The following is a 27729-nucleotide window of genomic DNA, read 5'->3' as shown; positions in this document are numbered from 1 at the left end:
CGTTACGCTGTCGTCATTCATTCATTCGGTTTATGTAGTAGTACCATGATTTCTTTTGTTTTTATTCTTCTTAAATCACATTTATTAATTAATATTAACATTGAGTAAGTTATGCTTGAGTTTTTGGGTACGGATACGTTTACGCTTACGGGTAAGGGTATGGGTGTGGGTGTGGGTGTGGGCTGCCATATATGGGGTAAGGTTAATTTGTGTGTTGTGTTCGTTTTCGAATTATCAAGAAGTTAAGGTTTTTGTGGGTTGTACAGCAGAAGAAGCAAACAATGCTTAGCAATTACAGCACTGATGTAACATAATTAAAATCGTTGCTTAAATAAATAATTTCATTCTACAGAAACTGGCGTAGTTGAAAAAACAAATTGGCTTAGTGTAAGCGTTACTTTTTACACGTTACTCGTCACCCGCTCGTTCTGTAACTCTCTCCGCTCACGATTCTTCTTCTCGTGCTAGTCTCGTTGTACATTGCGCTATTACAAATAAATTGTTTAAATAAGTGATGACTTTTTGCATATATTTGTTTGTTTTTGCTTTTCGTTTTAATGTTTCTGCAATTGGAAGTACTAAATTGGTTGAGGCTACGACTTGTTCAATACAAACTAAAATGGGTTTTTTCTTTAGCGAACTTAAACTAAGCAATCGATTTAATAATTAGCAATAATAATAGTAATAGTACAATTTAATATGTATAATTATTCTTATGAACCCCTACACCGGTTCATATTTCATATTCTCTTGTAGCTAACGTAATCGTAATCGTAATCGTAATAATTAGAATTTCTTTACAATTAACTTACGTTTTTTGTTTGCTGTCTCCTTACTTCTCTTGTTATTGCTTTCTTTTGTTTTCAGTGATCCACCCCCTGCTTTACAATTTCAAATTAGCACGCTTAACGAGCTAGGCCTTAACGAATTGGAGCTGGGAGCCAAATGGACAATAGGTAGAATGGCGGTTGGATGCGCGGGAAAAGTTGAAACAATCTTCACATACTCGTATTTATAATATATATAATGTGTATATATGTACAACTAGATAAATATTATTAAGAGCTTTACACCTAATTCGTTTATGCCAAGGTGACACAATTAACACAAGCGCAGTCGGCAGACCTGGAGAGCTCAACCAAATTCAGTTCCAGTTGCCGCTAGCTCCAGCTCCTAACTAGGTTGCACATACTATGAGCTGCCATGCTATTGCCCATATACATACATATTTCACACTTACGATTACACATCAAAACATATATAGATATATGGGTATACAATGTACGATAGTGGTGATAGTTAGGAGGTAACCATAAGCTATAATATCATGCAAATACACAACGCGTAGCCTTATTACTTTCTCGCTCTCATCTTTCATCTCTCAGTCCTCTCATTCCTTACAGTCCTTACAGTCCTTACACAAATCTAATATTGTGCCGTTTTCTTTTCTTCATCGCCTTTACTTTGTCGCGTCGGTGGTGGAACGCCGTCGATTGACCGCCGCCTGTTGTTGCTGCTGCTGCTGTTGCTGCTTGGCCGCCGCCAGAGCCGTGAGTGTCCGCTGGGTTATGGCTCCCGTGGCAGTGGTGGCTCGTCCAGCGATTTGGATGTGCTGCAGCTGCTGTTGCTGCGGCACCTGCACCTGGCTGGGACTGGACAGTGTCTGTGACGAGACTGTGGCGGTGCTCTGCTGGTTGAGTATTCGATGTTGCTGTTGCAGCTGCAGTTGCTGCTGTTGCAGCTGCTGCATTGGCGCCTTCACAGTCTTTAGCTGCAGCTTCTGGCCAGACATTACAATGGGACCGCCACTACTGGTTACGACATTGGCAGCTACAAAGAAAAGGATTATAAATCGTTGCAGGTACTCGAAAAGCTTATTTCAATCACCATTCATCGGAGTAGTGGCTATCTTGAGTGTCGAGCCACCTATCTGGCGTTGGGTAGTGATAAGCTGTCTGCTGGTGGTTAATTGCTTGGCTCCAACCACCTGGACGTTCCGGGCCCGGGGCTGGATGGTGCCCACCAGCTGAATGGCAGCCGTGTTGCTGTTGCCCGACTGCTGCTGCTGTTGCTGCTGGATCGTCTGCTGGGCAACACCTACACCACCACCAACACTTGAGGTACGTATTGTTTGAGGATTTAGTTTCTGTACACCGGCACCGACTATTTGAGCTGTAAGCAGAGAGAGAGCAGAACGTGGGTGTGCGGGGAGATTTTTTGGTTGTTGTTTTAGGTTGCAATGAGAATTGTCAGAGGTCGACTGGAGGGGCCGCCAACTTGTAGGATATAGTACGAGTAGCATGGTTTTGAATTTGGGTTTGGGTTTAGAAAATGATCTCTCTAATCTCAAACTGATGGCATTTCGGGTTAAACACACACAAGACACATAAAACAGTTTAGTTGCATGAGGGCGGGATCGAAACGAGTTGTTAACGTTTTGGGTTTGGTTTGGATTGGTTTGGATTGGTTTGTGTTGTACGAGAATGTGGTTTTGTTGTAAACGAGAAACGAAACAGAAACAGAAGAGAACAAAATTAAGCATGTTCAATCAAAAGAAAAAGAGTTAAATATAAATAATGCAGATATAAAGAAGATCGCAACAGGTAGATCGGTATCAGGAAAATCCTCTTCGGCCCGGCCGAGACGAGTTTGCAACTCTGCTGTGCGCTCCTCTGCTCCTCAGCTCCTCAGCTTGTCCTTTCACTCACCAATGGGAAGGGTCAGCATGGCCGTTGTTGCTCCTCCTCCTCCTCCACCGCCGCCGCTGCCGCCGCCACCGTTACCACTGCCGCTACCTCCGCCGCCGCCTGCGTTGTTCGTGATGACCACCGTCTGTGTGCCGCCCACTGTCGAGGGCAGACTGACTATCGTTCCCGTCGGCGGAGCGTGCTGCTGCTGTTGCTGCTGGTGTGACTGCGTCTGCAGCGTGATGGTGTGTGGCAGTTGCTGGTGCTGCTGGCTCGAGACGGGAACCGACACCAGAACACTCCTCTGCTGGCCCTGCGTCGTGCCCGCACCCGTTGCCGAGTTCCCCGACTGCTGCTGCTGTTGCTGCAAACTGTTGCCGGAGAACTGCAGCGAGATGGGCTGCGTGAAGCCGGGAATCTGCACTTGAAGGCCGGTAAAGTTGGCCATGGCACCCTGCAGCTGTGACAGATTGATGCCCTGCAGGTTTAGTGTGGCGGTGGTTTGTTGCTGTTGCGTCTGCTGCTGATGGTGCTGCTGGGGCGAGGCTGAGGGCTGCGGATGCGGACTAGACATGGGCGAGTGTATCGATGATGTAGCGGGAGAGTGCACGATGGTCTTCGTGATGAACTGCTGCGTCGCCGACGGTTGCTGCGGCGACATGTGCGGCATGGCCACGGCGGACACGTTGGAAGTAACATTGCTGAGACGCTCAAGCAAGGCCTGGTTCTGATGCGACTGCGAGGACTGCGAGTGATCCGAACCCGAGGGCGAGGGAGTGGCCGCATTTGTCAGCAGGGCGGAAAGAGCTCCCACCCCGCCGCTGCTGCTGCTGCTCGACGCCAGGTTGTTGGGCACTGCGAACCCGCTGGCATTCGAGGCATTCGAATCGCTGCCTGGCGAGGGAGCGGCCATTCCCACTACAATAGCGTTGGGCGGTGCTGTGGTGCTGTCCCTTCTCAGAGTGTTCAGAATACGCTGCTGCACCGGCACCGTGGGACTCTGTATCCAGGCCGCAGCCGTCGCAGCGCTGTTGCCCGACGAGATCACCGTATAGCTTGTGGTGGGATTGGTCATTATGGCAGGCGGAGAGGCCAGCTGCGAGGCCAGCGCCGACATGGATACTCGCACCGTCTGGCCGCCGCCGTCTACTGTCTGCTGGTGCTGCGCCTGCGTGGGCGGATTGAGGTTGACGGATATCAGATTGCCTGCAGAGTTGGTCCGAAAGGTAGTGGTGGTGGTGCCACCGCCTCCTACGATCTTTCTGTTGACACCCAGCAGGTTCTGCAGCACCTCACTGGACTGCTGCTTCCGCTGGGCAGTCACCAGAGTGGGCGTGCCGCGCGTTGTCTGCACATAGGTGGCTGTGGCTACATCAGAGGTGGCCGGAGCGGATTGCTGCTGCTGCTGCTGGTGTTGGACCAGTGTCAGCGTCTGCGGTTGCTGTTGGCCGGTGGAGGATGTGAACGTGCCACTGGCCACTGGTGTGCTGGTCATGGCAGCTGGGGCACTGTTGAGCAGGTTCAGAATTGAGGCATTGCTGGAGTTCTTCAGCGTGGCGGTGTTGCTTCCGTTGTTGTTGTTGTTGCCGCCGCCGCCGACGCCGCCCCCGCCACCGCTGCCGCTGCCGGATGTTGCAATGTGATTGCTGTTTGTCGTGGTCCCGCCTGAAAGGATCACCAGTGGATCGATCAGTAACAAATCTTAATGGGTCCCCTCCACTAGGAGGCTGTTTTTTCTTCTTACCGTGCTGCTGCTGCTGTTGCTGTTGGTACTGATTGGCGGAGATTATGATGCTGTTCATTATGGCATTGATTGCGGCCGAGTTGTTCATATTGTTATTACTGTTATTGTTGTTATTATTATTACTGGAGGCAGTTGTCTGTTGTTGCTGCTGCTGCTGCTGCTGTTGCTGCTGCTGATGCTGCTGCTGCTGCTGTTGCTGCTGCTTTTGCATTAGCTGCTGAGCCTTCAGCTGCGATTGCTGTCGGAATGGATAGGAGAGAGTGAGAGTCAATGAAATCCTTTGCACATTGCATTTATTACTCACCAGAATTGGCACATTGGAGTTCAGCTGGGCACGCAGAGCAGAGTTGGTGCCAATGACCGATGGCCCCTTCACCTGCTGCTGCTGCTGTTGAATGCTGGCCGGCTGAATGGTTATGCCTGAGTGTTGCAGGGCCTGGGTCAGCTGTGGCTGCTGCTGCTGCTGGGGCTGCTGTTGCACCAGGACCAGGGATCCATTGCTCAGGCTTACATGGTGGGTGGTTGTGGCAGAGTTGCTGCTTCCGGTGGCCAACTGTTGAAGCTGTATGTGCTGCTGCTGCTGCGGCTGCTGTTGTTGCGGGACAATTTGTTGTGTGGCTGCCTGTTGCTGCGTTCCTTCAACGGTGTACGTTTGCTGTTGCTGTTGTTGTTGCTGTTGTTGTTGCTGTTGCTGCTGCTGTTGAGGCTGCTGCCTTATGTTTTGCTGCACGTTGATGACATTGCTGCCCCCTGCTAGATTAAGAGTCTTTTGGGTGATTTGTTGGCGAGGCTGGGCCACATGGTGCACAGTGGCAGACAATTGCTGTGGCTGTTGTTGTTGTTGCTGCTGAGGCTGCTGTTGTTGTTGTTGTTGTTGCTGATGTTGTTGGTGCTGGGGATTGCCGACCACTACCACATGCTGCGGCTGTTGTTGTTGCTGCTGCTGTTGCTGCTGCTGCAATTGAGCTTGCCTCTGCTGCTGCTGTTGTTGCTGCTGCAGGAGGAGCCGCTGCTCGTTCGTCAGCCCCGTGTGGGTGACAATTGGCACATGTCCTGGTATCAAATGCGTTATCTTGACCGCCTTGCGCCCCTCCTCCGTGAAGATCTCGCGAAATTGCTGAATGTATCGATTGGCATGCACCCGAGTGCCCAGCGCGAAGCGGCAGGACTCCCCATTGCGCTCCCCCTCGCGAAAGTCGCGATCCACATACAGTTCGCCGAGGTATTCCGCATCGGAGGGACGCTGGTAGATGGATAGCTTGATGTGGTACAGCGCCCGCCGTCCCTCGTTGGCCTCCCGCTCAGTCTCCAGGACGTACTCCTCGATCAGTTGGGGCTGGAAGTTGTGGCGACAATTCGGCTGGCAGCCATCCTTGCAGGCCTCGCTGAACTCATTGAGGGGCTCGAAGGTCTTGGCATACTTTTCTACGCTGATGACATGCTCGGGCACCTTGAGATTGGCGGGGTACTCCAAGCACGGAGGACGAATGGGCCGAATCACTTCGTGAGGCCGCCTGGGGACCTTTGAGGTAAAGGAGGAGAGCATGGCGCCCACCAGAGGATTGTTGGTGGGTGCCGTGGCCGGAGTAGCGTTGCCGCCAGCGCTACTGCTCCCCGTCCGGGGCCTCTGACGCAGTCGGGCCAGATAGTCGCACAGCTCCAGCCCATGGTGGTGGGTGAACTGGTCCAGCTTGCGCTTCCGATTGATGGCAGTCTGGGTGAACTTCTTCATCTGGCGGCGCAGTTCGTGCGAGTTGAAGAGCTGGCGCTGGTGCTGAGCATTGATGGCCTGCCGTCCTATGCTTGGATCCGGTTCCAGACACAACGGCTCCGCCGTGGCCAACACCAACTGGCTCTCCAGTGCAAGCTTATCCTCCGCCTGCAGTTGGCTGCCCATTTGCTGCACTTCCGCGAAGAGGGTGGCGTTCGTCGGCCTGAGCAGGATGTGCTTCATATCACAGATATTCGTTGAGGTGGCAAACGTCTGGCGGAAGTCGCGGATCTGGGCGATGACGCAGCCCGCGTAGAAAACGCTAGGCTTGGCATAGATCCGCGTTCCCTCTCCCCCATCCGACAGGCTGACTGTCTCCGCACAGAGCAGATCCATCAGAAACTCTGGCAGGATCTCGCGATCGATGCACTGCAACAGCAAATCGTTCTCGTACGGCCATCGAAGCACTTCAACCAGGCCATAGTCGTGCTTCGACTCTGCCTTGGCTTGGCTCTCATCCATTGCCGCAGACTTGGTCGATAGGAGTCGCCTATGGCCTCCTGATCCTGCTCCTTCGCTCGCCGCCTCGTCCCTGTCACTGACGGACCACTCGTTCGTTTGCGTGTTCAGCGTCACATGCTCATCGTAGTGCAGGGCCAGCGAGTATCCCTTGTTGCCAGGATAGAGGTTCACCACGATCGTGTTGAGTTTCTCGCGCTCCACCAGCCGCTCCAGGGTAAACGATCGTGTGCGCTGCTTAAGCTGCAAATTGGGAGAAACAATTTACAATATATGTTATTAGGGGCTATCCACTCCTACACTTACCCCTGTCTCGGCAAAGTAGTTGATGTCGTTGCTTAGCAGCTGCATATAAAGATCCTTGAGTTTCTCGTGTAGATTGAAGAACTTCGTGCTGCCCGGTGGACACACCGAGGAGCCCTTCGTTGAGGACGAGGTGCTATTGTTGTTGTTGTTGTTGTTGGAGGCAGCGCCGGCGCCAGCGCGCGGTGTTGACGACGACGATGAGGAGGATGGGGCTGAGGATAAAGCTGAGCTGCGACTAGAGGAGCTGCACTCCTTGCTGGTGCTGTTGCTATTGGACTTCTGCCTCTTACTGGGCGACGACGCGGGCGAGGCCCCATGGACCCCATGGTGGTTGTGTGACTGGTGGTGCAGGTGATGGTGATGCAGGTGATGGCCCCCGGAGGAGGAGGTTGAGTTGGCAGAGGCGGGCCGCTTCTCCGGTTTCTTACTGACCGTCGTCGTAGGGTTCGTCGTCGTCGTCGTCGACGTTGCAGCTGCGGCAGTCGAATTATTGCTTAGGCTGGAGTTGATGCCTGGCGGCGTAGACAGCAACAAGTCAGGAACTACTGGCGAGGGCGATGTGATTGAGTTGAAATTCGACAGAGTCGTTGTCGAGGATGAGCATGATGAGGGCGACGGGGCAATCGCTGTGGGCAGGCCGGTGGGCGTGGCCGATGTCGGCTCAGTGAGTATGCCCAGGGAGCCCCCAATTGACGCCCCTCCCCCATCGGGCGGCGATTCATCGTCATCGAAGATGCAGATGGGCGGTTGGGCAGGAATCTGTGGTATGGCTTGCAGCAGGCTAGTCTCCAGATACGATTTACTGCTCGTCGGAAAGCCAACAGTGACGACTGGGGATGACTGCTGCTGTTGCTGGAGCGCCGTGTGGAGGTGGTGGTAGGACTGCGTTTGCTGCGACTGCAGCTGATGACTACTGGGGGAGGAGGCTGGCTGGTACTGGACAAACTGCTGCTGCTGGTGGACGCCCGTGCCGTGGACCACGGCATGAGCTAGTCCCGGGGCATGGTCAGAGTTGTTGGAGCCCTTCAACTTCTTCAGCGTGTCATTTATGATAAACTATTTGCAGATAAACGATTCGAAGAGCAAAAGAGAGGGAGAATACGTTATTAGATTGGTCGATTAACCGACTGGTAATAGGCGCGAAAGGGTCTTACGTCGGCTTCTTGGCACGATGAGTCCAGGCTTTGCATTGTGCCAGCGGATTGCAAGAAGAGTCCCAACTGTGGATCCCGAGTCCAATTACCGACGACATTCAAGCCAGGATAGAGTTCGACTGAGTTCGATCGAAGGCCTGTTAAGGATCAGCGTTGCTCTCATTGCGCTTGCAGGTGTCTGCCCCTGTGAAATTACAACTACAGATCGCTTGTTGTTGTCTTTTATTTTCGCTCACGCCTCGGGGCTGCGCCCCCTACCGTAACACTCACTTGTTTGTGTATCATTTCAGTGTAGAACCATTATTGTTTTTTAAATGTCTTATTGTTGTGTTTTTTTAGTGCGCCTTTGACCAGAAATGTAATTTCTTCACACTTTTTCTGCTGCTGCTGCTGCTGCTTTGGGTGACATTTTCTCTCTTCGCCCCTCTGCTGGACGACGGTCTTTTTGGCTCGTTTGCACAACAACAATACACAGCCACCACTTTTGCTTTAATTGATAGGCGAACGCAGGGGTTGTTCTTTAATAATATGCATAAGATTGCTTAATTTTAATTGTTTAAAAACTTTGTTTTAGGCTTTTTTTGCAATGTAAATGTACTGTGCGATCAGTGTGACCGCGGATTTATCTGACCCTCAGAAATATACCGAAATATTTTACATGTTTCTCATTTTCAAAATATACCGTAAATATACCAATGCAAAAACGAACTTAGCCCACTTAGCCCCCCTCTATTTGAATAGGTGAACAACTTGAATTAAACCGCAGTAGATCACACTGTTTATTAGATTTTCTTGTAGTTCCATCCCATCCTAACTCCTAACTTACAAAAAAACCACGATATCTTTCACCTGAAGTGCGCTAAAAATCTTCAAGATTCATACTTTTCGTGCAGTGTATGTTGATACCCAGCGGTCGACAACGGGTTAATCGTTCTCTGTCTATGATCGGAAATCAAATCTCTCGATATTGATATTCGTTTGAATTTACTGTACTATCAATGTGACCGCGGATCCATCTGACTCTCAGCAATATACCTTTCAAGTCAATTTCACGTCAAAATATACCGAAAAGAATAAAGTACTACCGTATATGAAGTAGTATTCGATTTTGTTATCGAATAGAATATCTTTCGCTGTGAGTGCCACTGTTACCTACGCACACATTGTGCTCTCGAGCGCAACAAAGTATATACAGCGCCACCTGGCGTTTTCTTTTGCACGTCATCTTATCGAAAAATGCGAATCCCCACGCCAACAGCTGTTTTTTGCCGGGCTGATTCAAAACGAAATTCAAATTCAAAGTTATTTGAAATTGGTATAATTATTATAATTTCCACTTTGACAATGGTAACATACAAAGCAGCTACACCACCGTGTCCACCGTGTTTACCGTTGGCATTGTCCATGGCGTAATTGATTCGGATCTTGGTGATCGGGGCTAAAAACCCTATTTTAAGCGCCTTGGTTTCTTTAATGATCGGCAATCCGGCTCGCCGGTCTTTAAGATGTCTACCTGTATTGGCGGCTAGATCATCCGACCGCTGTACACGCAATATTTGAGACAAAAACAACATTCACATTTGGATTTGTAAGCAATAATATATATGTATATTATTTGTAGGATTTGCACTTAATCGTAATAGGTATATTATTAAGGATTAGTCTCTACCAACTAAGCATTAAGAATACAAAAAAATTTTGTCACTTGTACGTATACACAGTTTTCCATACACATAAATCATAGTATATCATATCATCGTATCATAAATCATATATCATCATATACATATATCCGTATATAACCGCTATCAATATTCAATATTCAATATTCAAAAAAATCATTATCAGAAACATATTGTAATTGTAATACACTCGCAGTTGAAGAATTTCCTTTCACATCGTCATGAGATCTTTAAACGTTAATTGTGTAGTTTGAAATATTTATAATAAAAAAAAAAACAGCTCTTGAGTTGGATCTGGGTGAGGATCGGATCGGGATCGGGTTCAGGATCGGGGTGTAGTGGCTGCTCCTCCTCCTAATCCTTGTGGCCACCCTGAAGCTTCTTCCAGGTCTCGCCCAGCGCCTTGGCAAAGTGATCGTCGACGGAGGCTTCAGTCTTGGTGAATATCGAAATGTTCGTGGACGAGGTGGGCGAGGCGGGTGGCGTCTGCGTCGAGGATGCGGCCACAGCTGCCAGTCCCGGCTCGGCCTTCACGCGTATGATCGCCGGCATCGTGGGGGTGCTGCTGGGATTGGGAATCTGCGTTGGAGTTGGCGTCGGGGTCGGTGTTGGTGTTGGAGTTGGAGTCGGCGTTGGCGTAGAGGCTGGCACGCTGCCGTACGCTGGCGGCGGTGGCGGAGTGTTGTACCTGGGCGGCGTGTGATGCAGTGTGTCCAGTGCTCGCTTGGCGGTCACCGGTGTGTCCAGTGCCTGGCTGGGAGCAGTTGCTGATGTTTGTGGTAGTTGTGGCGGCAGTAGCGGCAACGGTGACGGCGACGGTGGCGTCGGGGAACGATGCAGTGAGAGCGGCAGCGGTTCCTCCTGCGGCGGCGGTAACTCCAGCTGCGGCGACTCTGGCCCCGATCGCAGCGTGGGCGAGTGCATCATGGCCAGGCCAGGCTTCTGCAGTGGCGAGCGATGTTGCTGGTAGAGAAGAGGAGAAGCTGCTGCTCCTGCTCCTGCCCCAGCGCCTGCGCCTGCTCCTGCTGATGTCGATCCATAGGCCAGGGGCGATATCTGCTGCATAGGAGTTCCACTGGGCGAGGGCGTGGGTGTGGGTGTGGGCGTTGGCGACTTCTTGGCAAAGAGGGCCGCGTAGTCCTTGCCCAGCGAGCGGCGGAAGTGCTCGTCAATGTCGCACATGGCCACGTTCTCTGCAATCAAATATTAATCAGTTGATATCTGTGGGAATCTGGGCAAAGAGCAGTGTCCTACCTGAGGAGTGGGCCGGCTCTGGGACCTCCCGCTTTGGCGGTGCCTGGGTGATGACGCTGGGTCGGCTGTTGGCCGCGTAGTTGGTCCCCGGCAGGGGCTCGCGGTAGGGCGGCGGCGGCGAGGCCCGATTCTGATGAAGCTTCAGTGCCCCCGATGTCACCGACATGTCAATGGGGCTGTCCATTTCACGCTCCTCCCGCTCTCGCTCCCGCTCCCTGTCGCTGCTGCCGACGCCGGCGTCGTGAACCTGGTACTCGGCGGTACGCTGGCGGCGCTCGCGCCTCCATTTGGTGGTTGGCAGCTCCTTTGATGTCACTCGCATCTCTGCAAGAAAAACAATGGGAAGAAGCTCAGTCAGAGAAGAGTCAGAGACCGCACGCCGGAGAACCCGTTTGCCATAGTTTTTCGGCATTTTCGAGTCGGCACCAAAATAATAAAAAGTATTAGCAACAAATATAATAATATAATAATAATAATAATAATACCGATGGCGGGCCACAGCCACAGCCACAGCAACAGCAACATCAACAAATCGCATTTCAATTAAAGGCCATAAATTTGATTTGGCTTTTGTGGTCGATTTGGGCTTTGTCTCGTATCTTAGTCTGGGCCTGAGCTTGGGTCTGGGTCTGGGCTGTGGGCTATGGTACGGGGACTGGGACTGGGACTGTCATGGGTATGGGTATGGGTATGGGTATGAGTCCACTCCTCTGTGTGGTTTACGTGTCTATCGTCTTGGGTTTTGATTATGCGGTCGCCGTTGTCGAGAGTGGGCGTAATGAATCACATGGAGTTAAGGCGAGGCAAACTCTACAAAAGTTCCCCTGCCCTTCCCATGCCCCTGCACTGCCTCCTGCTGCCCGTCGCTCCTCCTGCCGTCCGTCACGTTCAAGTTTGTTGCCTAAGTCTTTCGCTTTTTTGAATGAACTTCTGCCAAAAGCTCTCCTCGGAGGGGGGGCGGCAGCAGGCGGAAGGCGCGGTCAGAAGTGGGCAGGCAGCACAAAATTATGCACAAAGGCACAAGAAGACGTCGCCAGCAAAAAAAAAAAAAATAAAAACGAAAAAGAAAAACAACAATCGAAACTCCAAGTCACAAATACAAAAAAAAAATTGGTTAAGAAAACCCGTTTCGTCTACGCTTATGCTGTATGTGTGTGTGTGTTTGTGTGCGTGTAAGTACACTGAGCAAAATGCAGGCCACCATCTCTGGCCGAAACGTGCCTGGCGTGCGAATGGGGGGAATCGCCCGAGTTTCTGGCGTGGGAAGTCGCGTCAGCGTCGGAGCCCAGTGCGTGGGCTACGCTGCGGTTCCCGGGAACTGGGATGGTGAACTAGTTCTGCGGAACCCAGGCTGGAGCTGGTTCCCTGACAGCTGGTACGGCGATTGGATCTCGCGTCTCTTCCCCCCTCGCTTCGAGTGCAACAGCACCTCGTACAGGAAACAAAGTTTATAAATAAAGCTGGTGGCTCCAGGCTCCAGCGCTCCAGCGCTGCAGCGCCCCAGAACCCAGTTTCTTCCCCATCGGGCGGCAGCATCCAAAATCGAAGGGGGCAAACCAGTCGGGCGGCTTCTGCACATTTCGAGCAGCGGAACAGCGGAGAGGCCGAGAGGCTGAGAGCCTGCCTGCCTGCCTGGTCGGACCCAAAGTCGGACCAACGCATGAATGAATGAATGAATGGCGATGGATGGATGGACGGACGGTTGCATGGAGGCGGCGGCGGCAATGGAGATGGAGTTGTGGAGTTGGAGTTGCTTGTGTTATGGCGTTGGTGGTAGTGGTGGTGGAGCAGTGGCGGAGGCAGAGGCGGGAGCGTTGTCCTGTTTTTGGCAACGTCACCGCGAGGCTGCAATTTATTATTTCTGCGCCTGCGTCACGAGAGGAACTCACAACACTAGCAAAAACAAAAAGGAAACACAGGGGAACCGCCAGAGGAAGAAGAAACTGGTCTTTGGAGAGTGGAGACCGGAGTGCGGGGTGTAGCGTGTAGCGTGCAGAGTGGAGAGTGGAGAGTGTAGAGTGGAGCTGCAAAACCAAAGAAAAACATAAAAAACGAACAGGAGAGTGAGGCAGCGGCTGCTTCGGATTGGGATTGGGATTGGACTTGGGCTTGGGCTTGGGCTGCTGCTGCGCTGCGGCGGATGATGATGGGGATGATGATAATAATAAAGAAACATTCAAATTTTATTGCACATTTCCGGTCGTCGGACGTCGCTGCTCTTCGCCACAGACCCCCCTGCCCCTCGCCCGCCAGCCAGGCCACCGTTTGGCGGCTGTGTTGGGGGATCGACAGCAGCAGCAACGACGACGACGACGACGACGACAACGACAACGTCGGAGCTTTCTTTTTGAGGCTCTCCCTCTTCTCGTATTCTGCGCTGCCGCTCATCTTCTCTGTCCCACCTTCGCCGCTCCTGCTTCGGCTGCGGCTGCTGCTTCGGCTTCGGCTTCTGCTTCTTCTTGTTCTGCTTTGCATTATTTATTTGTTCTGCTTTTGCTTCTGCCGCTGCCGCTGCCCGCTGCCCTCTGCCGGCTGCCTCTGCTCGGTGGGGGATTGGAGCTTTTGAATCATGTCTGACTCGGCTAATTGGCGATAAAGGGGGAATTCTAGTTGTCACAGCGCGATTGAAGGGTAATCTGTTGGTAGGGGTGTTTAATGGATCCCTCGAGGGGGGAAAGTTCTGATTTGGGGTCACGGTTCTAGGAACCAAGGGGCCAGGGATCCGATGGTAAGTCTGTTAAGGTCTAGCGATCCCAAAGAGGCACTTGGGACAGGTATATTTCTGTTTGTTCAATGATAAAAGAAGGGCAAATAAATCCTTGAGAAATCAATTTTTATTTATTTTCCCTAAGTGTACCTCAAATCAATCAAATTAAGGGATCCTCCATACAGCGATCCTTGTGAAGGTTATGGGATCGCCATCTGAAAAGTTGAATTATAATTCCCTAAAGTCCTATTCTTTGGGAGGGCAATAATCTATCTACGGTATAGGTACAATGCCATGAATGAGCTCTTCGTATTTTGTACGATTACCTCTCTAAGAATCAATTCGTAATCCCTCTATGATGGTGGATACCGGACCAAAAGAGATCTCCGGGAAAGCCTTTGGTCGCTGAAAAACTGCCTATCCCTATAGTAAAGGTGCACAGTGGCTGTTGACTTTCGTTCTTCGTGGAAATGATATTGAATCTGAAAAGGAAACCGGATCAATCGATAAACAGCTGATCGCCAATCCCCAGCCCCAAGTATCGCTTAAATTTCGAAACCTTTCTCGGTACGCCACTCAATATCCGCTATTTCAGTGGATAAAACCTAAAACCCTAAGCCCTGGTGCACTCCCCCCCCACCCCCCCTCCCCCTCGGCAGGGAAGGAAAGAGAACACGGGTCGAACACACACACGGCATGGATTGCACTAGAAATAGCAAAATAGCAACAAAAGCCACACACATTTCTTGCTTATGCAAACAACTTGTTGTTGTTGCTGTTGTTGCTTTTTGTAGTTTTTTTTTACATATTTATTTTTCCATCATCGTCGCCGTCGTCGCAGGCGTTTCTCATTATTTATATTATTTCTCGCGCCGGCTCGTGAGTCATGCCAGTAACCACGAATCCGTCCGCCCCCCAGGCCCCCCCCACCCCCTTTGGCACCACTCTCCGCCAGCCATTCACCGTTCTCCGGTGTGCCAGCAGCACGGCTCCCCTGCCCCCCCCCCCGGCACCACACCGCTGGCCGAGTTGATTGCAAATCTGGTTTTAATATGTCAACAAATTAACAAGAAAGAAGTCTAGCTTCTGGAGTCGCCGCAGATTCGGTTACCCTTCCAGATCTTTCAGATTCGATATATGTATGTATACAGTGGGATGGATCGCCACCAGGCGACTTCTTTATGGGGAATTGGGATTCCCATTAAAAACGATAACGAAATACCTTTGAAGAATCGAATTTCGGATATCTGATTCGATAAACGGAAATGCCCCCTCCCCCTCCACCCCTTCTCTGGACCAAGCACCGATCGAAATCTGTATACCCTCTTGGGGAGGGTATGAGCAAAGCAAAACACAGTCGAGCCGTGAGCCAAGTACAGCAGCCAGCCCCTTCTCGGAGCCCCTCCATTCTCTTCTGTGGCACTACCTCATCATCCAATTTTTTTTTTTTGTGTAGAGGTTTTATGTTTAAACAGGCGCTTGCACGCTCGTTTTTTTTCTTTTGCTTTTGCTTTTGTTTTTGTTGCTCTTTCTTTTTGCAGTTTTTGTGTTTGTTTGGCGTCGCCATGTAATTGAAAGCATTTGTGTGATTTGTGCAATGTCGCCAATTACACAAGGGGGAAGCGAGCGAGAGAGAGATAGAGAGGGAGAGAGGGAGAGAGAGGGAAGGCAATGCAATACGTCAATGGAGCCAATCGAAGCCCGTCTAATGCGGCCGGCTGGCTCGTGTGGAGCGTAGTAAAAGTGTTGCCAATTTCATTACCAATTTTCCAGCCCAGGCAAGCGAAATGGAAATGGTAACAGAGAACATCCCCCGCCCTCTCCCCTCCCCCCCACTCACCCAGAGACGCCATCGTCAACGGCAAGTGGCGTAACCGATTGCGGGGTTTGTTGCCAACCCCACAGTCGGCACGTCCTAGCCACGCTTTGGCTTTACAGCCAAGATAAACGTAATCAGAACGCACTGGACCCGACTCCGAGTCCGAATCCGATCCAATCCAATCCAATCCGATCCCATTCATTGAAGGAGTGCTCATCGTGATCAGAGGCAAACGGCACGTACCCCGCGATCCAATGAACTTTAGCCCGACTGGGTGGCGAGTGGGTGGTGAGTGGGTGGTGAGTGTGCGTTTCACGTGACCAACAGGTGACCATCTGCATGCATGCACTGATGCTCCTCCACCCCAGTAGTCAACCGAACGTGAGATAGCAGAAGGGGTATCTACCCATGGAATGATACTATGGATGGTGCCACAACCAGAGGTAGGAAAGAACCTTTCTTCTTGGGATCGTTGACTCAATTGGACTCCCTCTGGAACTGTCCTCATTTTGTGGTCTTTCCGCTTGCCTTTCTGTAGATCAAACTGTTAGGATTCCATGACCCTATCCTCTCAAATATCGCTTACAATTATTCTCTTCTGGACTGCATCTTTCAAGTGGCGTTGCAATTACTGCCCCCTCAAGTGGTCCGTGTCCTTATTATTATATTATATCGTTATATTTCCCCTTTAATTTCCCCTATATCTTGCTTTGTCTTCTAATTGGAAGTAATCTTTTTCCCTTCAATCCTTGGAATATTATTTCCTCAACCTCAGATATAGTAATCTTTCTTTGACGTCGCATTTTGACCAAGAAAGATAGCTACTTTCCAGCATTATGACACTACTGTACCTATGCCCTGCCCTCGGAGCATATTCCACCTTCTCTTGCGAGTTCCAAGAACAATCTTTCCCCATTTTCAGTACATGACATATTCGCTAATAGCTCCCTCACTCTCTCCGTCCGTCCCTCGTTTGGAGGTCAGTTGAAAAGTTTTCGCAAGATTTTCTTCATAAATTTCCCCGACAGACGAACCTTTGTGCAACTGCTGCTGCTGCTGCTTGTAGAGCTGATGGTGCATCGCGGCCGCCTGCTGGAGGTCTCGCCAGGGCTGCCAGAGCAGGCTGTTGGCCATATTGGAGGCACTGGGATCCGCGGATGTCTGGGGCTGGGGTTGGGGCTGCTGTGGCTGATTAGCGGCTACCGCCTGTAGCTGATGTTGCTGCTGATGCTGATGATGGTGCTGCTGCAGCTGCTCCAGTTGCTGGCGATGATGCTGCTGCTGATAGAACATCCCGGACTGGGCAGGAAACTCCCCCTGTCCATGTCCCTGTCCCTGTCCCTGGCCCTGGCCCTGGCCCTGCCCCTGGCCATGATAAGCGGCAAGCCTTTGAGTGGCCGCCAGGGCGGCTGCGGCCTGGGCCACTTCCCTGGCTGTCGATGTGGGAGAGCTGGCCGTGGATGAGGAAGCCGAAGAGGCGGACGGGTCGCTCGACGAGGAGGATGCTGAGGAGGAGGCAGTGGATGATGCGGCAGCTGCTGCTGCAGCGGCCAGGCGCTCGATTTCCTTAATGCGGTTGTAGTAGTTCTGCTCGAAGGCATTCAGTATGAAAACGGCTCCATGGTATTCCATGGCTCCCAGAAGATGATGCTTCATAATCTCGATGATCGCCGATCACTGATCGCGGATCGCTGATCTCCTGATTCTCCACGGAACTTCACTTCACAAAGATCTCGAGAGAGAGAGAGAGAGAGAGAGACGCAAATCAGACAGTTCGCGGATAGCTCTATCTATCAGAGAACTCCTCGACGAGGTGGATGAGGAGACGAGCCTGAGGAGCGGCAAACTTTTGTATTTATTTATTTTTCTTTCCCTTTAGTTAACGATTACTTTTGGCGCTTTGCCGCCGCCTGCGCCTGCGCCTCTGCCTCTGCCTCTGCCTCTGACTGTGACTCTGACTGTGACTCTGCCTCCGATACCGATACCGATACAGATACAGATACCGCCGCACTAATGTACAAGTACACACACCAAACGGGCCGCGGGTCGCGACTGTAGATACAGATACAATCTGTTTTCTGTTTGTCTGTTTTTCTGTGCTTCTCCGCTTTTTATTTTTTTTTTCTGTTTTTTCTGTCTTATTTCTTATTATTTTTTCTCCTCAGTCGTGGACGGCGACTCGGGTTACAGTCTCTCGATCTGGCTCTGGCTCTAGCTCTGTCTCTGGATCTGACGACGTGAGTCTCAAGTCGACATTTAGCGGAATAAAAATAGCACGCTCTTTTTTCCTTCTGCCTCTGCCTCTGCCACTGCCTCTGACGCTGACGCTGACTCTGACGCTGACTCTGTCTCCGACTCCGAGTCCGACTCCGTATTATATATTTATGTGTTTCTTTTCCGAGTAATAATTTGCATAGAAATCGACAAATCGCTGACTGAACTTGAGCGCCAGTTTTCGCTTTCAGAGACACACACACACACACACACTCGAGCACACACTGACTCGGAAACAGCAAAAAAAAAACAACACGTAGATATATATGTATGTATATATTTGTATCTGAACGAACGCTCTCATATGGCGCGACCGACGCGACGCACGTTTCGCTGGCGACGACCACAACACAACAACCAACTGGCGGCTTCGACGGGCAAACTGGAAGTGATCGACACAGCGACTTGCGACTTACGGCTTGCGACTTGAAGATTGCGACTGAGGCTCGCTTTTGGGGGCTTTCAAAGCTTCGCCTTCGTCTGGCTCTTCGTTTCGTTTGCGTTCGTTCGTTCGTTCGGTTTGCGCGCGCACGCTCTCCACCCGAGGAGTGCTGCTGCGGCGGCGGCGACGGCGGCAACGGCGGTGCCGAGCGACTTCGTTTGGGCCTTAAAAGCCATTTGCACTTGCGCCAGTTGTTGTTTTTGTGTTTTTTCTTTGACTTCTTCTTCTCTTACCAATTTCCGTTTTGGCTATTGTTCCCTCACCCCACCACCACCACCACCATCTCTCTCGTTCTCCCTCTCTCTCCCCCTCTCTCTCTTTCACCAAACATTTGCTTTCTTTGGTGATTTTGTAATTGAAAAACAAGAAACGAAGGCTCGCTTTTGGGGGCCGAAGGTTCGGATACCCTTGCAGATCGATCGTTCTTATAGCAATTATGATAACAGGACAAACAGTTTGCTGCAAAAGGTAATAAAGGACTAAACTAACAGCTAAAAGGTGTGTCATAGATGGACACGTCTATACCAGATCAGATATGTATATGAGGGCTCCAATGGTAGCTTCTTTTCCGGGGCTACAAACGTCTGAACAAAAGCATCATACTCCCTGTAAAAGGTATAACGACTGCATACATCTGAAAAAGGGTCTAAGCTGGGAACGCCTCTACGTAGGATGTGACTGACACGCCCCCTCGCCCAGCCACTCCACTTCTTTGGGCCACTCTCCCCATTGATGTGCTTGGCAAATTGGGCAAAAGGGTAACGAAATGGCAGCAATTGGAAATTGGCCACAGTCCGGAGTTGGATTCAAAGTCGGGCCTGAATCTTTGCCTGCTTTCGGCCTGTGACTGGGACTGCGATGGGGACTGGGGACTGCTGACTGGGTACTGGGTACTGGGTTGGGCCCTCCCGGGTCTAACCAACACATGGTGTGGGCGTTCTTTAACGTTTCTTTCTGCTTTTCTGCTGGTTACTTTTGTTGTTGTTTTGTTTTTTTTGGGCCCGGTCATTGCATTGGGGCTCATTATAATGTTTACTCACAGTTTTGCCACAAACAGGCAAACAAATGCACAAAGACAGGGGCACGTGTGTGTGTCTCGGTGTATCTGTGTAACTGCGTGAAAAGCGTAGCTGTATCTGCGCGTGTGTGCGTGTGTGGAGTGCAAGCGAGCTTGCGAAAATGACAACACAACGAGAAAAGGAAGGTTAGATGCGGCTCCAGCCGATGGTGGGAGTACCCTAACTGTGGAAGGAACTACTCTTAAATGGGGAAAAAACCGTTCAGAAGGGTGCAATTATCACTGAATGGTAGATCGTTTGCGCCTCGAGAGAAACTGTTAAAGTGAACGGCACTAGGATATCTTGTTTGAAAATTTCGCTTGCCTATTCTGAACCACTGAATGTACGACTCAAGCATTGTTTGTTCTACCTAAAACACGGGCTTGCTCCCATTGACCCCCCATCCCATTGCCAAGGGAATGCTCGAGAGTGCCCGAGAAAGTTAAAACCAAATACATGTCGTGTGAATGACGGTGGAACTGATGCTCGAATGGAGTTTCTTTGATAAGGTTTGATTCAGATACAAAAAGCCTGCCCATTGCTGACATTTTTTCAGTGGTCTTCCTTTGGAGATTTTTTAAAAATATTGTATTTGAAAGTAGAAAGTTGTATTCCAAGTGGATTCCTCGAGATAAATATGTTCTCAGGCATCCGCAGATGTAATGCTTTTCCAGATGCACTCCTTGAATGAAGCTGTAGCCCCCGTTTCAGGGCTTATTGGGCAGCTTAATGAAGCTCTTTAGATAGCCAATATGCCCGCTTCTAATGGGGCAGGCAACATAATGAAGCAAACAATAGGTCGACGGTACTACACGTTTGTGGCTGCTTTGGGGCTTGGCTTAGTTCGGACTATCCGTCCGTCTGTCCGCCTGGTGGGCTGCTCTGACAGGAGCAGCCACAGCAGTTACCATTGCTGCAACTGCAGCTAGAAAACGGCAACATGCAGCCGCGCACAGCACAGCACAGAAGCGGCAGCAGCAGCAGCAGCAAACAACAGCAACAACCCAAAGCAAACTCGTTTTTAATTCAATACCAGGCCCATGAAATTTTACGCTCGATTTGTAGTACAACTACTACTGTTGTTGCCCCATGAATTGCAACTGCAACAGTAACATCGGTAGCTGCAGCAGCAGAGAGAGAGGAGAGTCTGTTGTGGCATAGAACGATCGGATCGATTCCAGGCCTCGTAGCACGAGTGTTATGTTGCCATCACATCATATGGCCCGCCCCGACTTATGGCCTGGCCTCTCCTCTTGCCACATGGCATCCATCCACCTTATCGATGGATCCATCGATTGATCGATATTTTGTTGCTTATTGTTTTCTCTTCCTTTTCGAGTCTTTTTTCTAGTCATTTGCTAATCCATGTCAAAAAAATGTGCAATTTTTGTTGCGTGGCACCAAGGGGCCAAAAATCGAACAAAAAACAACGAAAAAATTCAACAAAATCAAACTTAAATTATGGACTGACTGACGGATTGACTGCTCCTCTGTCTGGCATGCCCCCCGCTCAGGGGGGAGGGGGGGGCGCTTACTCATCATCAGCCGACGCCGCTCCGTGCCCGGCTGCACCGCTCGGGCTCTGAGCTGCGAAAATTTGTAGTGTAGCGTGAAACATGCGCACGCATGCGCAACGAGGTCAATCGAATGGCAATCATGGCAGCACCAACAAAAAACTACGAAAAAACCAGCGACAGCGACAGCAACAACGACAACGGCAGCAGGCGGCAGGCGGCAGGCAGCAGGCTTTGGGCAGAAGACTCTTCTGCCGCCGCCTGGCCAACAACAATGGCAACAAATTACAGAAACCCAAACATTGTAGACCAAAGCCAAGAAAAAAGAGGCACAAAAACGAGTCGGAAAGTGGGCAAAGCATAGCTGGTTTTGGGGGACAAAAGGTAGAACCCAAATGAAGGAGATCCCCTAATGATCTGGCAGAAGAGTTGCTAAAATGAAATGGAGGTGGAAGTGGAACTGGCAGTACCCTATAAAAGAGCGGTGCACAGGCTTTTGCCTAGTCATGCACACGACATGTAAATTTCTCTGGGGAGCAGTGCCAGCCACTGCTCTGAAGCATAAAGCATATCTATGGCTATCCTTTCAATCCTTTGTGTAAAGAGTTGCCTAAAGACTTAACTTAGGGAAAAGAACAAATTAGGCAATAAATGGAAAGGTTTCCCCATCCCATATCTACCAATCTCTCGATCTTCTTCTGCTTGGAGCCATTTATTCCCCAAGCTAAGACAGAAATTAAATAGTTCACCATGGATTCAGCTTACAGCCAACGTAATAGAAGCCGAAAAAGAAAATGAAATAGGAATAGGAATAGAAATAAAAATCCAAATCAAAATACAAGTAAAAACCCGGAAAATGCTTTGCTAATTGAAATTTGTTTTGTTTGGAAATCGGCACAGAAATTCGAGATCCCTCGCTTGGTAGGCGGGTAGTGGGGGAGGGGGTAGGGGGTAGGGGGGGGGGAGATCTGGGTCAGTGTAATGCCAGCAGCGGTACGGAAGTCAACAAGATTGTTCTTCTTTGTGGGAGATCTCCTCTGCTTCTGTATAGATCGTCTCGGCGGCGATCACACAGAGCTGGCCGGCGATTTCCAGAACATGTCGATACCAAAAGACAAATTATGTTGTGTCTCCATCTCCCATCTCCATCCCCATTCTGTTGTTTTGTTGTTGTTGTTGTTTTTTTTTGTGAAATCTAACAATCTAATATATGTATATCTGTGGCTAGTGGGTACATAATATATACGCGGCGGAGACAACACAAATCAGCGGCAAACCAGTTCAAAATTTAAATAAAACTCGAGCGTGCGCGCGATTTGAGGAGGAAACTGGTTTTCGATTGCCCAGAATAGCAACAAAAACAAAAATAAAACCAAAAACCAACAAAAAAAAAAACATCAGCAACAACAGCAGCGATGGAAAATAGCAAAAAGCTAACAATAACATAAATATAGTTGTCATTATAAAATATCATCCGGTGCTAAATCAAGCGTGAGAAAACTTTTAATACACAATTTTGCCAAATTTCCAGTCGGATTGGATCGGATCGAACCTGAGCGGATTTGAAAATTATGGATGGCGATTGGCGCTTGGCGATTGGCTTTACTTCTGATTCTGACTCACACACAGGCACACACACACACACAGAGGCAGTGTCTAATCCTAATCCAAGACAACTTTCATTTAGATATTGTCCGCAACAAGTTGATCTTGCCCCTGCCGCCGCACTCGAAACAGCGCGCTCCGTTCGACGCGACTCTGCTCGCGGCAAAAGTCGCGCAGAGTGAAAATTTATGGCAAATAGGCAAATGTTATGTTAAAATAAATAAATAAATGGCAGCCAGCACAGCAGCAGCAGCAGCAGCAGCAGCAGCAACAGCAACAGCAGCAACACTAAAAAGAAAGGTAATGCTCTAGTCCCAACTCTAATCCCCAACCCAGTCACAGTCACAATCCCCTACCACGACCCCATCCCCATCCCCATCGCCATCCCCATCTCCATTTCCATTTCCATTCCCATCTCATTGCAGGCAGCAAACTGGTTTTGTTGTTTGGATTTTCTTCTGGTCGAGATTTGCGGCAATTATGCGCACCGTTTGGCCATTGCCAGTAAAAGGAAGAGAGTGTTTGGCCCACAGAGTTGGCACTGGCTAAAACGGAGAATTGAAAGGCCATGTAAATTACCCGATGAGCCGTCGACCAGGCCGTAAGTATCGCCATCGCCATCCCCATCTCCATCCCCATCCCATTCTGTTTCAGCGGCTGCTGAATCTCCAGCTGTGCCTGGCCCAAGCTCCAAATTGCCACAATATTTCTTTGTGTGGTGCACAGACACACACATAGACACTGGGGCAGGGGCAGGGGCAGTGGCAGTGGCAGGGGCAGCGCTCAATTTGTGTAACTATTTGTTTATTAATTATGGCCTGGCCTGGCCGCGCTCGCTCTCCTCGACAAACAATGGAAGGGCAGCTTAATTAACGGTCCGATCCGATCCAATCCAATCCAATACCGAGCCGATCGACCCGCTTTTCTACGTGTGATTTATGAAGAACTGAACAGAATCTCTGTGGTGCCTCCTGCGATTGCCGCAAATTCATTAATCATGCACGGGTTAACGACATTTTGCATTTCCCAGCTGTCTGCCGCGCCGTCGATCAATCCATCCCAGGCCTGACGACGACGAGCCCCATTAGAGCCACTGGTCACTAGCAAAAAGCGTGCGTGCGCGGCTCAGGGACACCTTAGAGCGCAGTCTTAGAGGGGCCCATGGAGTCCCTGGGATGATCCCGCGTTTAAAACCGCGCGAGAATCGCGTGCGCTGTTCAAATATTTATTTCAATATCAGAACCATTTCTCTTCGGACTTGGGGTCTGGGGTGTCTGGATGCTTTCGCATAAATTGTTGCGCTGTCTTGACAGCTGTACAGTGGACTTTCCCTATGGCGGAACAATTTTCGTCTACTTTCCTGAATCTTTCAAGGGCAAATAATTTGTGTATCCCGGGGTTTCGCCAAAGAGGAACTTCACTGTAAATGTATGTCAGGAATTTGTCAAATATTCATAATTATCGTTGATAAAGCCATCTCCCTCTCAATGGGTAAATAAACAAAAACAAGCATAAATATAAACAGAAATGGAGGCCATTATCGGCATTCCATTCCATTCCTCCCCCCCTTCCACCAGATTTGCATATATGTATAGCATATTAGGTTTTTGTGGGAGTAAAAAACCACCACCCGACGAAGCCCATTATCAGCAGCTCGGGAGCTTAGGAACTCGGGAGCTCGGGAACTGAAACTTAGACTGGGGGGAAATCAGAGCCCAAAGAACGCAGCCGGACGACCCCAGACCCCAGACCCCGGACCCCGGACCCCAGAGAGCGAGGCGTGTGCTTATCGCCCCGACCGACCGCCCATAAATTGTGCAATTATGAACATTCCTAATCAAATTGTTATTTATTTTTTTTTTTTTTTTTAACAATTATACACATATTTACGCCTCGTAGTGAGCATTTCTTTGGCATGTCACGCGGTTGCAGTCGCGTTTGTTTGTCGCTAAAACGATGGGCGAATGGGGAATGCAAATTGCAAATATAAAAGATATGCATGTATGCATGTGTGTATGTACATATGTATGTCCCCAGTGCAAAAATATGCAACGCTAGTGTGTTGGTGAGAGGGGTTCGTGCTCGTCAGCCAGAGCGGCAGCCCCGAACTCAACGACGACGAGTGCGAATGCGACTGCGACTGCGGCTGCGGCTGCCCTGCCCGGCTATTGATAAGGGGACCCGCGACCCGCAAGCAGAATCGGACGTACAATACATGTGCTATACGAGTACATATGTACATACATATGTATGTATGTATGTATATCCGTCCGTCCGTCCGTACGTACCTCTATCTGTCTGTCTGTTTGTCTGTGTGTCGTTCGGTTGTCGTCGAAAATGCGGCATTTGACACATTTATGAAAATCGGAATTGGAATGCGCCGCAAACTCATTTTGTTGGAATGTTCTGTTGTGTTGTTGTTGTTGTTGTTCTTCTTCTTTTTTTTTCCTTATTGTACAAAAATAAAACATTTCTCAGATATGTCGAGTGTTTATGCGTACGCACAGTGCCTGCCATAATTAATCACACACCACCGAGGCACCCGAGAGGCTCTCAATATAACACATTCGCCTTCAGGTCTCATCGATTCCTGAGTGTAGCCGCATACTTTTTTTAGTCACTGCGTGTGGGTTGGGGATTCGTTTACAAAGAAGATGTCATGGAGGCCCGAGGGCCTGTTGCAATCATGAATCATGCATCTGGAATGGAACATGGGACTGGGGACTCGGATGTAGAGTCACAAACTGGGACTACCTACAGTCCCTTCCCCACCCCCCCCACCTCGCCATGCGGTATGACACACTCAGAAGTGGCAACGAGAACACATTGTTGAAATACTTTTCAAGTTGGGGCTCAAAGGTGAAAGCCATAAAAAGAGGAAGAAGAGTGGCAGAGTGTCAGAGACAACCCCCTGCCCCAACTGATGTACATACACGCTGGTGGTTTGGTTGTTTGGTTGTTTGGTTGTTGACCAAGTTAACATCATAAAATTTGTCGACTCTTTTTTAAACGGAATTGGTTAATGACCATCCGACACTCGACATTCGACTACTTACCGCTCGCATTGTTCTGCACCATGGTCGCCGCTCTGGAGAGCACATCCAGCGCTGATTCCATGTCGGCGGAGTCTATGAACGTGGGCTGCTGCTGTTGTTGCTCCGACTCGATCTGCACCGCATGAGTTTCACACTGAAAATGCAAAGAAATTGACCATGAGCATACACACACTCGTACGTACGTAGCACACAGCGCCGCTGTGCCGCCAGATATCTGTGCATTATACTACTCGTACGCATACATATCTCTGCACCACAAACTGGATATATCGCGGTGCCGGAGCCTGGCTGCATTGGCATATATGTAAATGGAACGAACAACTGAACAAAGACACTGACGCTGACGCTTGCCCGCCGCCGCCACCGCTTCTGACTCTCTGACTGACTTCGGACTTCGGAACAAGTAAGGCGAAATCCTGCTGCCAAACCAAACAGTTTTCATATGTTGCACACAGGAGGGGGGCGAAGGGAGGGCGGCACAAGCACGATGCAGTTGGGACAGGTTTGGAAGACGTCGACGAGCACGGCAACAGCAACAGCAACGGCATCGGCGACGGCGACGGGAACGGGGGCAGCCGAAAATTTTGGCAATGACCAAGTACAGCAGTCAGCAAACGAAATCACTGACAAATGCCATATTGTTGCCAAGCAGGCCAGGCCCAGGCCCAGGCCAGCATCTGCTGCAGCAGCACCAGCAGTTACCAAAACCATACAAAATCCAAAATCCAATCGTCTGGCAGCAGCAGTCTTTACCTTTTGCCTTGGGACGCCTCCAAACTGTTGTTGTAACGCAATGTTTCAGCTGTTTTCGTGGCCAAAGAGTATATCGAAGGCAGTGAATCGATTTCTTTGAGGTTTATATTGGCACAGCACTATTTGGTGGTTGTTTTAGTTACTTTCGGTACGACTTAAATCTCAATAGGTGCAAATTGTTTGCTTTGATTTCGTTTCACCGTGAAATACACTTAAATTAAAAACGAGTGAAATTTATCTTGTTTTCTTCGACGACGCGCTGTTCTGCAGAAATATACCGAACTACGTCACAAATTTCCAAATATACCGTAAATATACTGACGAATTATTTTTACTCAAGTTCCATTATATTCCTCGTTTTTGATATTCGGTTGAATATTACCAGCTAGCTAACACCCTCAGCTCTGAGCTCATAGTTGTATCCAATTATTAAATCAACTTTCTACAAGACTGGTTAAACTTAAGTTTTCATTTTAATTGCATTGCTTATAAAATAAGGTTTAAGAAAAAACACTCAACAACTTTCCACTATATTCATGTCCTTACATGGTAACTACACGCTGACTACACGTTTGAATTACCAAAGGCGACACCTGAAGGGGAAATGTGGACGTTTCAAAAATGTTTGTCCGTTTTTTTTCATGGAAGCGCCATTGTGAAAAGCCACAATTTTTGTACATGCCTTTTTTCGGAAATTTTTTTAAAAATTAAGGTTTTGATGGCAAACAATTAGAAATTCGATGCTGATCACGAATTATTCGATGTGGCCTGGGATATGGCTCTAAATGGCATTTCTACACGATGTCTACATTGGTGGATTGGACAAGAGGGTGAGTCGATAACGCGACTTAAAATATACTGGAAAATACTATGAAAAGTATACAATTTGCAAGGAGTGTGAGCTAGACATGGTGGCAAGAAAATAAATTCAGCTGAAATCGATAAAGTGTAAAAAAAATCAGCTGATTTTCTCAGCTGAAATCGATCAAATGTAAAAAAAGAATCGATACAAAAATTTTAAATTTCCAAAACCAGTTTCGGTAATGTGTGATATATTTAAACCTGTGGTAAAGGGCTCCCAACCACATGAAAAAATAAGTTTATACAGAAATATTATATGTGGTGTATATCATTATACACGGTAACTACACATTTGCTACATATTAAAAGAATTTCTGAGTGAAAAGAGGGTATGGACAACAGGCAACACGGCCGCGAAAAGGCAACGCAGGCAAGGTAAAATTAACCCCTTTGGCCTAACATAACTTGGAGACTAAAAGCAGATTTGGTGTTCAAGGTATATTGTTCGACAAAAATCGACAGGGTGATGTTCGTACGAGCTTTGCAATTTTTGTCTGTTGTCCATACCTTTCCATAGCTCATTCAAAACTACGACTCATTTTCCCGTTAGTCAATTTAAACCGCCCTTATTTAAACAGGATAA

The 27729-nt window shown here is 49.3% G+C and overlaps 2 protein-coding genes across 7 annotated transcripts; both read right to left on the bottom strand.

Moving 5' to 3' along the window:
* Window positions 1-36: 36 nt before the first annotated feature.
* Spt20 (transcription factor Spt20 homolog) lies at window positions 37-8773 on the bottom strand. Of its 4 annotated transcripts, none has more exons than XM_015188510.2 (8): window positions 8392-8773; window positions 8122-8319; window positions 6968-8023; window positions 4736-6904; window positions 4432-4669; window positions 2709-4352; window positions 1888-2172; window positions 37-1830 (listed from the first exon to the last, which is right to left on the bottom strand). In XM_015188510.2, exons 2-8 carry the CDS (start codon window positions 8155-8157, stop codon window positions 1460-1462), a joined length of 5799 nt encoding a protein of 1932 aa, XP_015043996.2. In that variant the 5' UTR covers window positions 8158-8319; window positions 8392-8773; the 3' UTR covers window positions 37-1459. The 4 variants fall into 4 exon arrangements, with proteins under 4 accessions (XP_015043996.2, XP_002135560.2, XP_033240466.1 ...); XM_002135524.3 differs by having other exon boundaries at window positions 8122-8305; XM_033384575.1 differs by lacking the exon at window positions 8392-8773 and having other exon boundaries at window positions 8122-8329.
* Window positions 8774-9700: 927 nt separating this feature from the next.
* Window positions 9701-26591, bottom strand: Tgi (Tondu-domain-containing Growth Inhibitor). Of its 3 annotated transcripts, none has more exons than XM_015188512.2 (4): window positions 26286-26591; window positions 25533-25665; window positions 11058-11381; window positions 9701-10996 (listed from the first exon to the last, which is right to left on the bottom strand). In XM_015188512.2, exons 2-4 carry the CDS (start codon window positions 25591-25593, stop codon window positions 10158-10160), a joined length of 1224 nt encoding a protein of 407 aa, XP_015043998.2. In that variant the 5' UTR covers window positions 25594-25665; window positions 26286-26591; the 3' UTR covers window positions 9701-10157. The 3 variants fall into 3 exon arrangements, with proteins under 3 accessions (XP_015043998.2, XP_033240468.1, XP_001352904.3); XM_033384577.1 differs by lacking the exon at window positions 26286-26591 and adding an exon at window positions 25775-25877; XM_001352868.4 differs by lacking the exons at window positions 25533-25665; window positions 26286-26591 and adding an exon at window positions 16618-18304.
* Window positions 26592-27729: the final 1138 nt, after the last annotated feature.

This window comes from Drosophila pseudoobscura, chromosome X (assembly GCF_009870125.1).
Source record: "Drosophila pseudoobscura strain MV-25-SWS-2005 chromosome X, UCI_Dpse_MV25, whole genome shotgun sequence".
NCBI classification, from domain to species: Eukaryota; Metazoa; Arthropoda; class Insecta; order Diptera; family Drosophilidae; genus Drosophila; species Drosophila pseudoobscura.
This window is presented reverse-complemented; position numbering and strand designations above follow the sequence as displayed.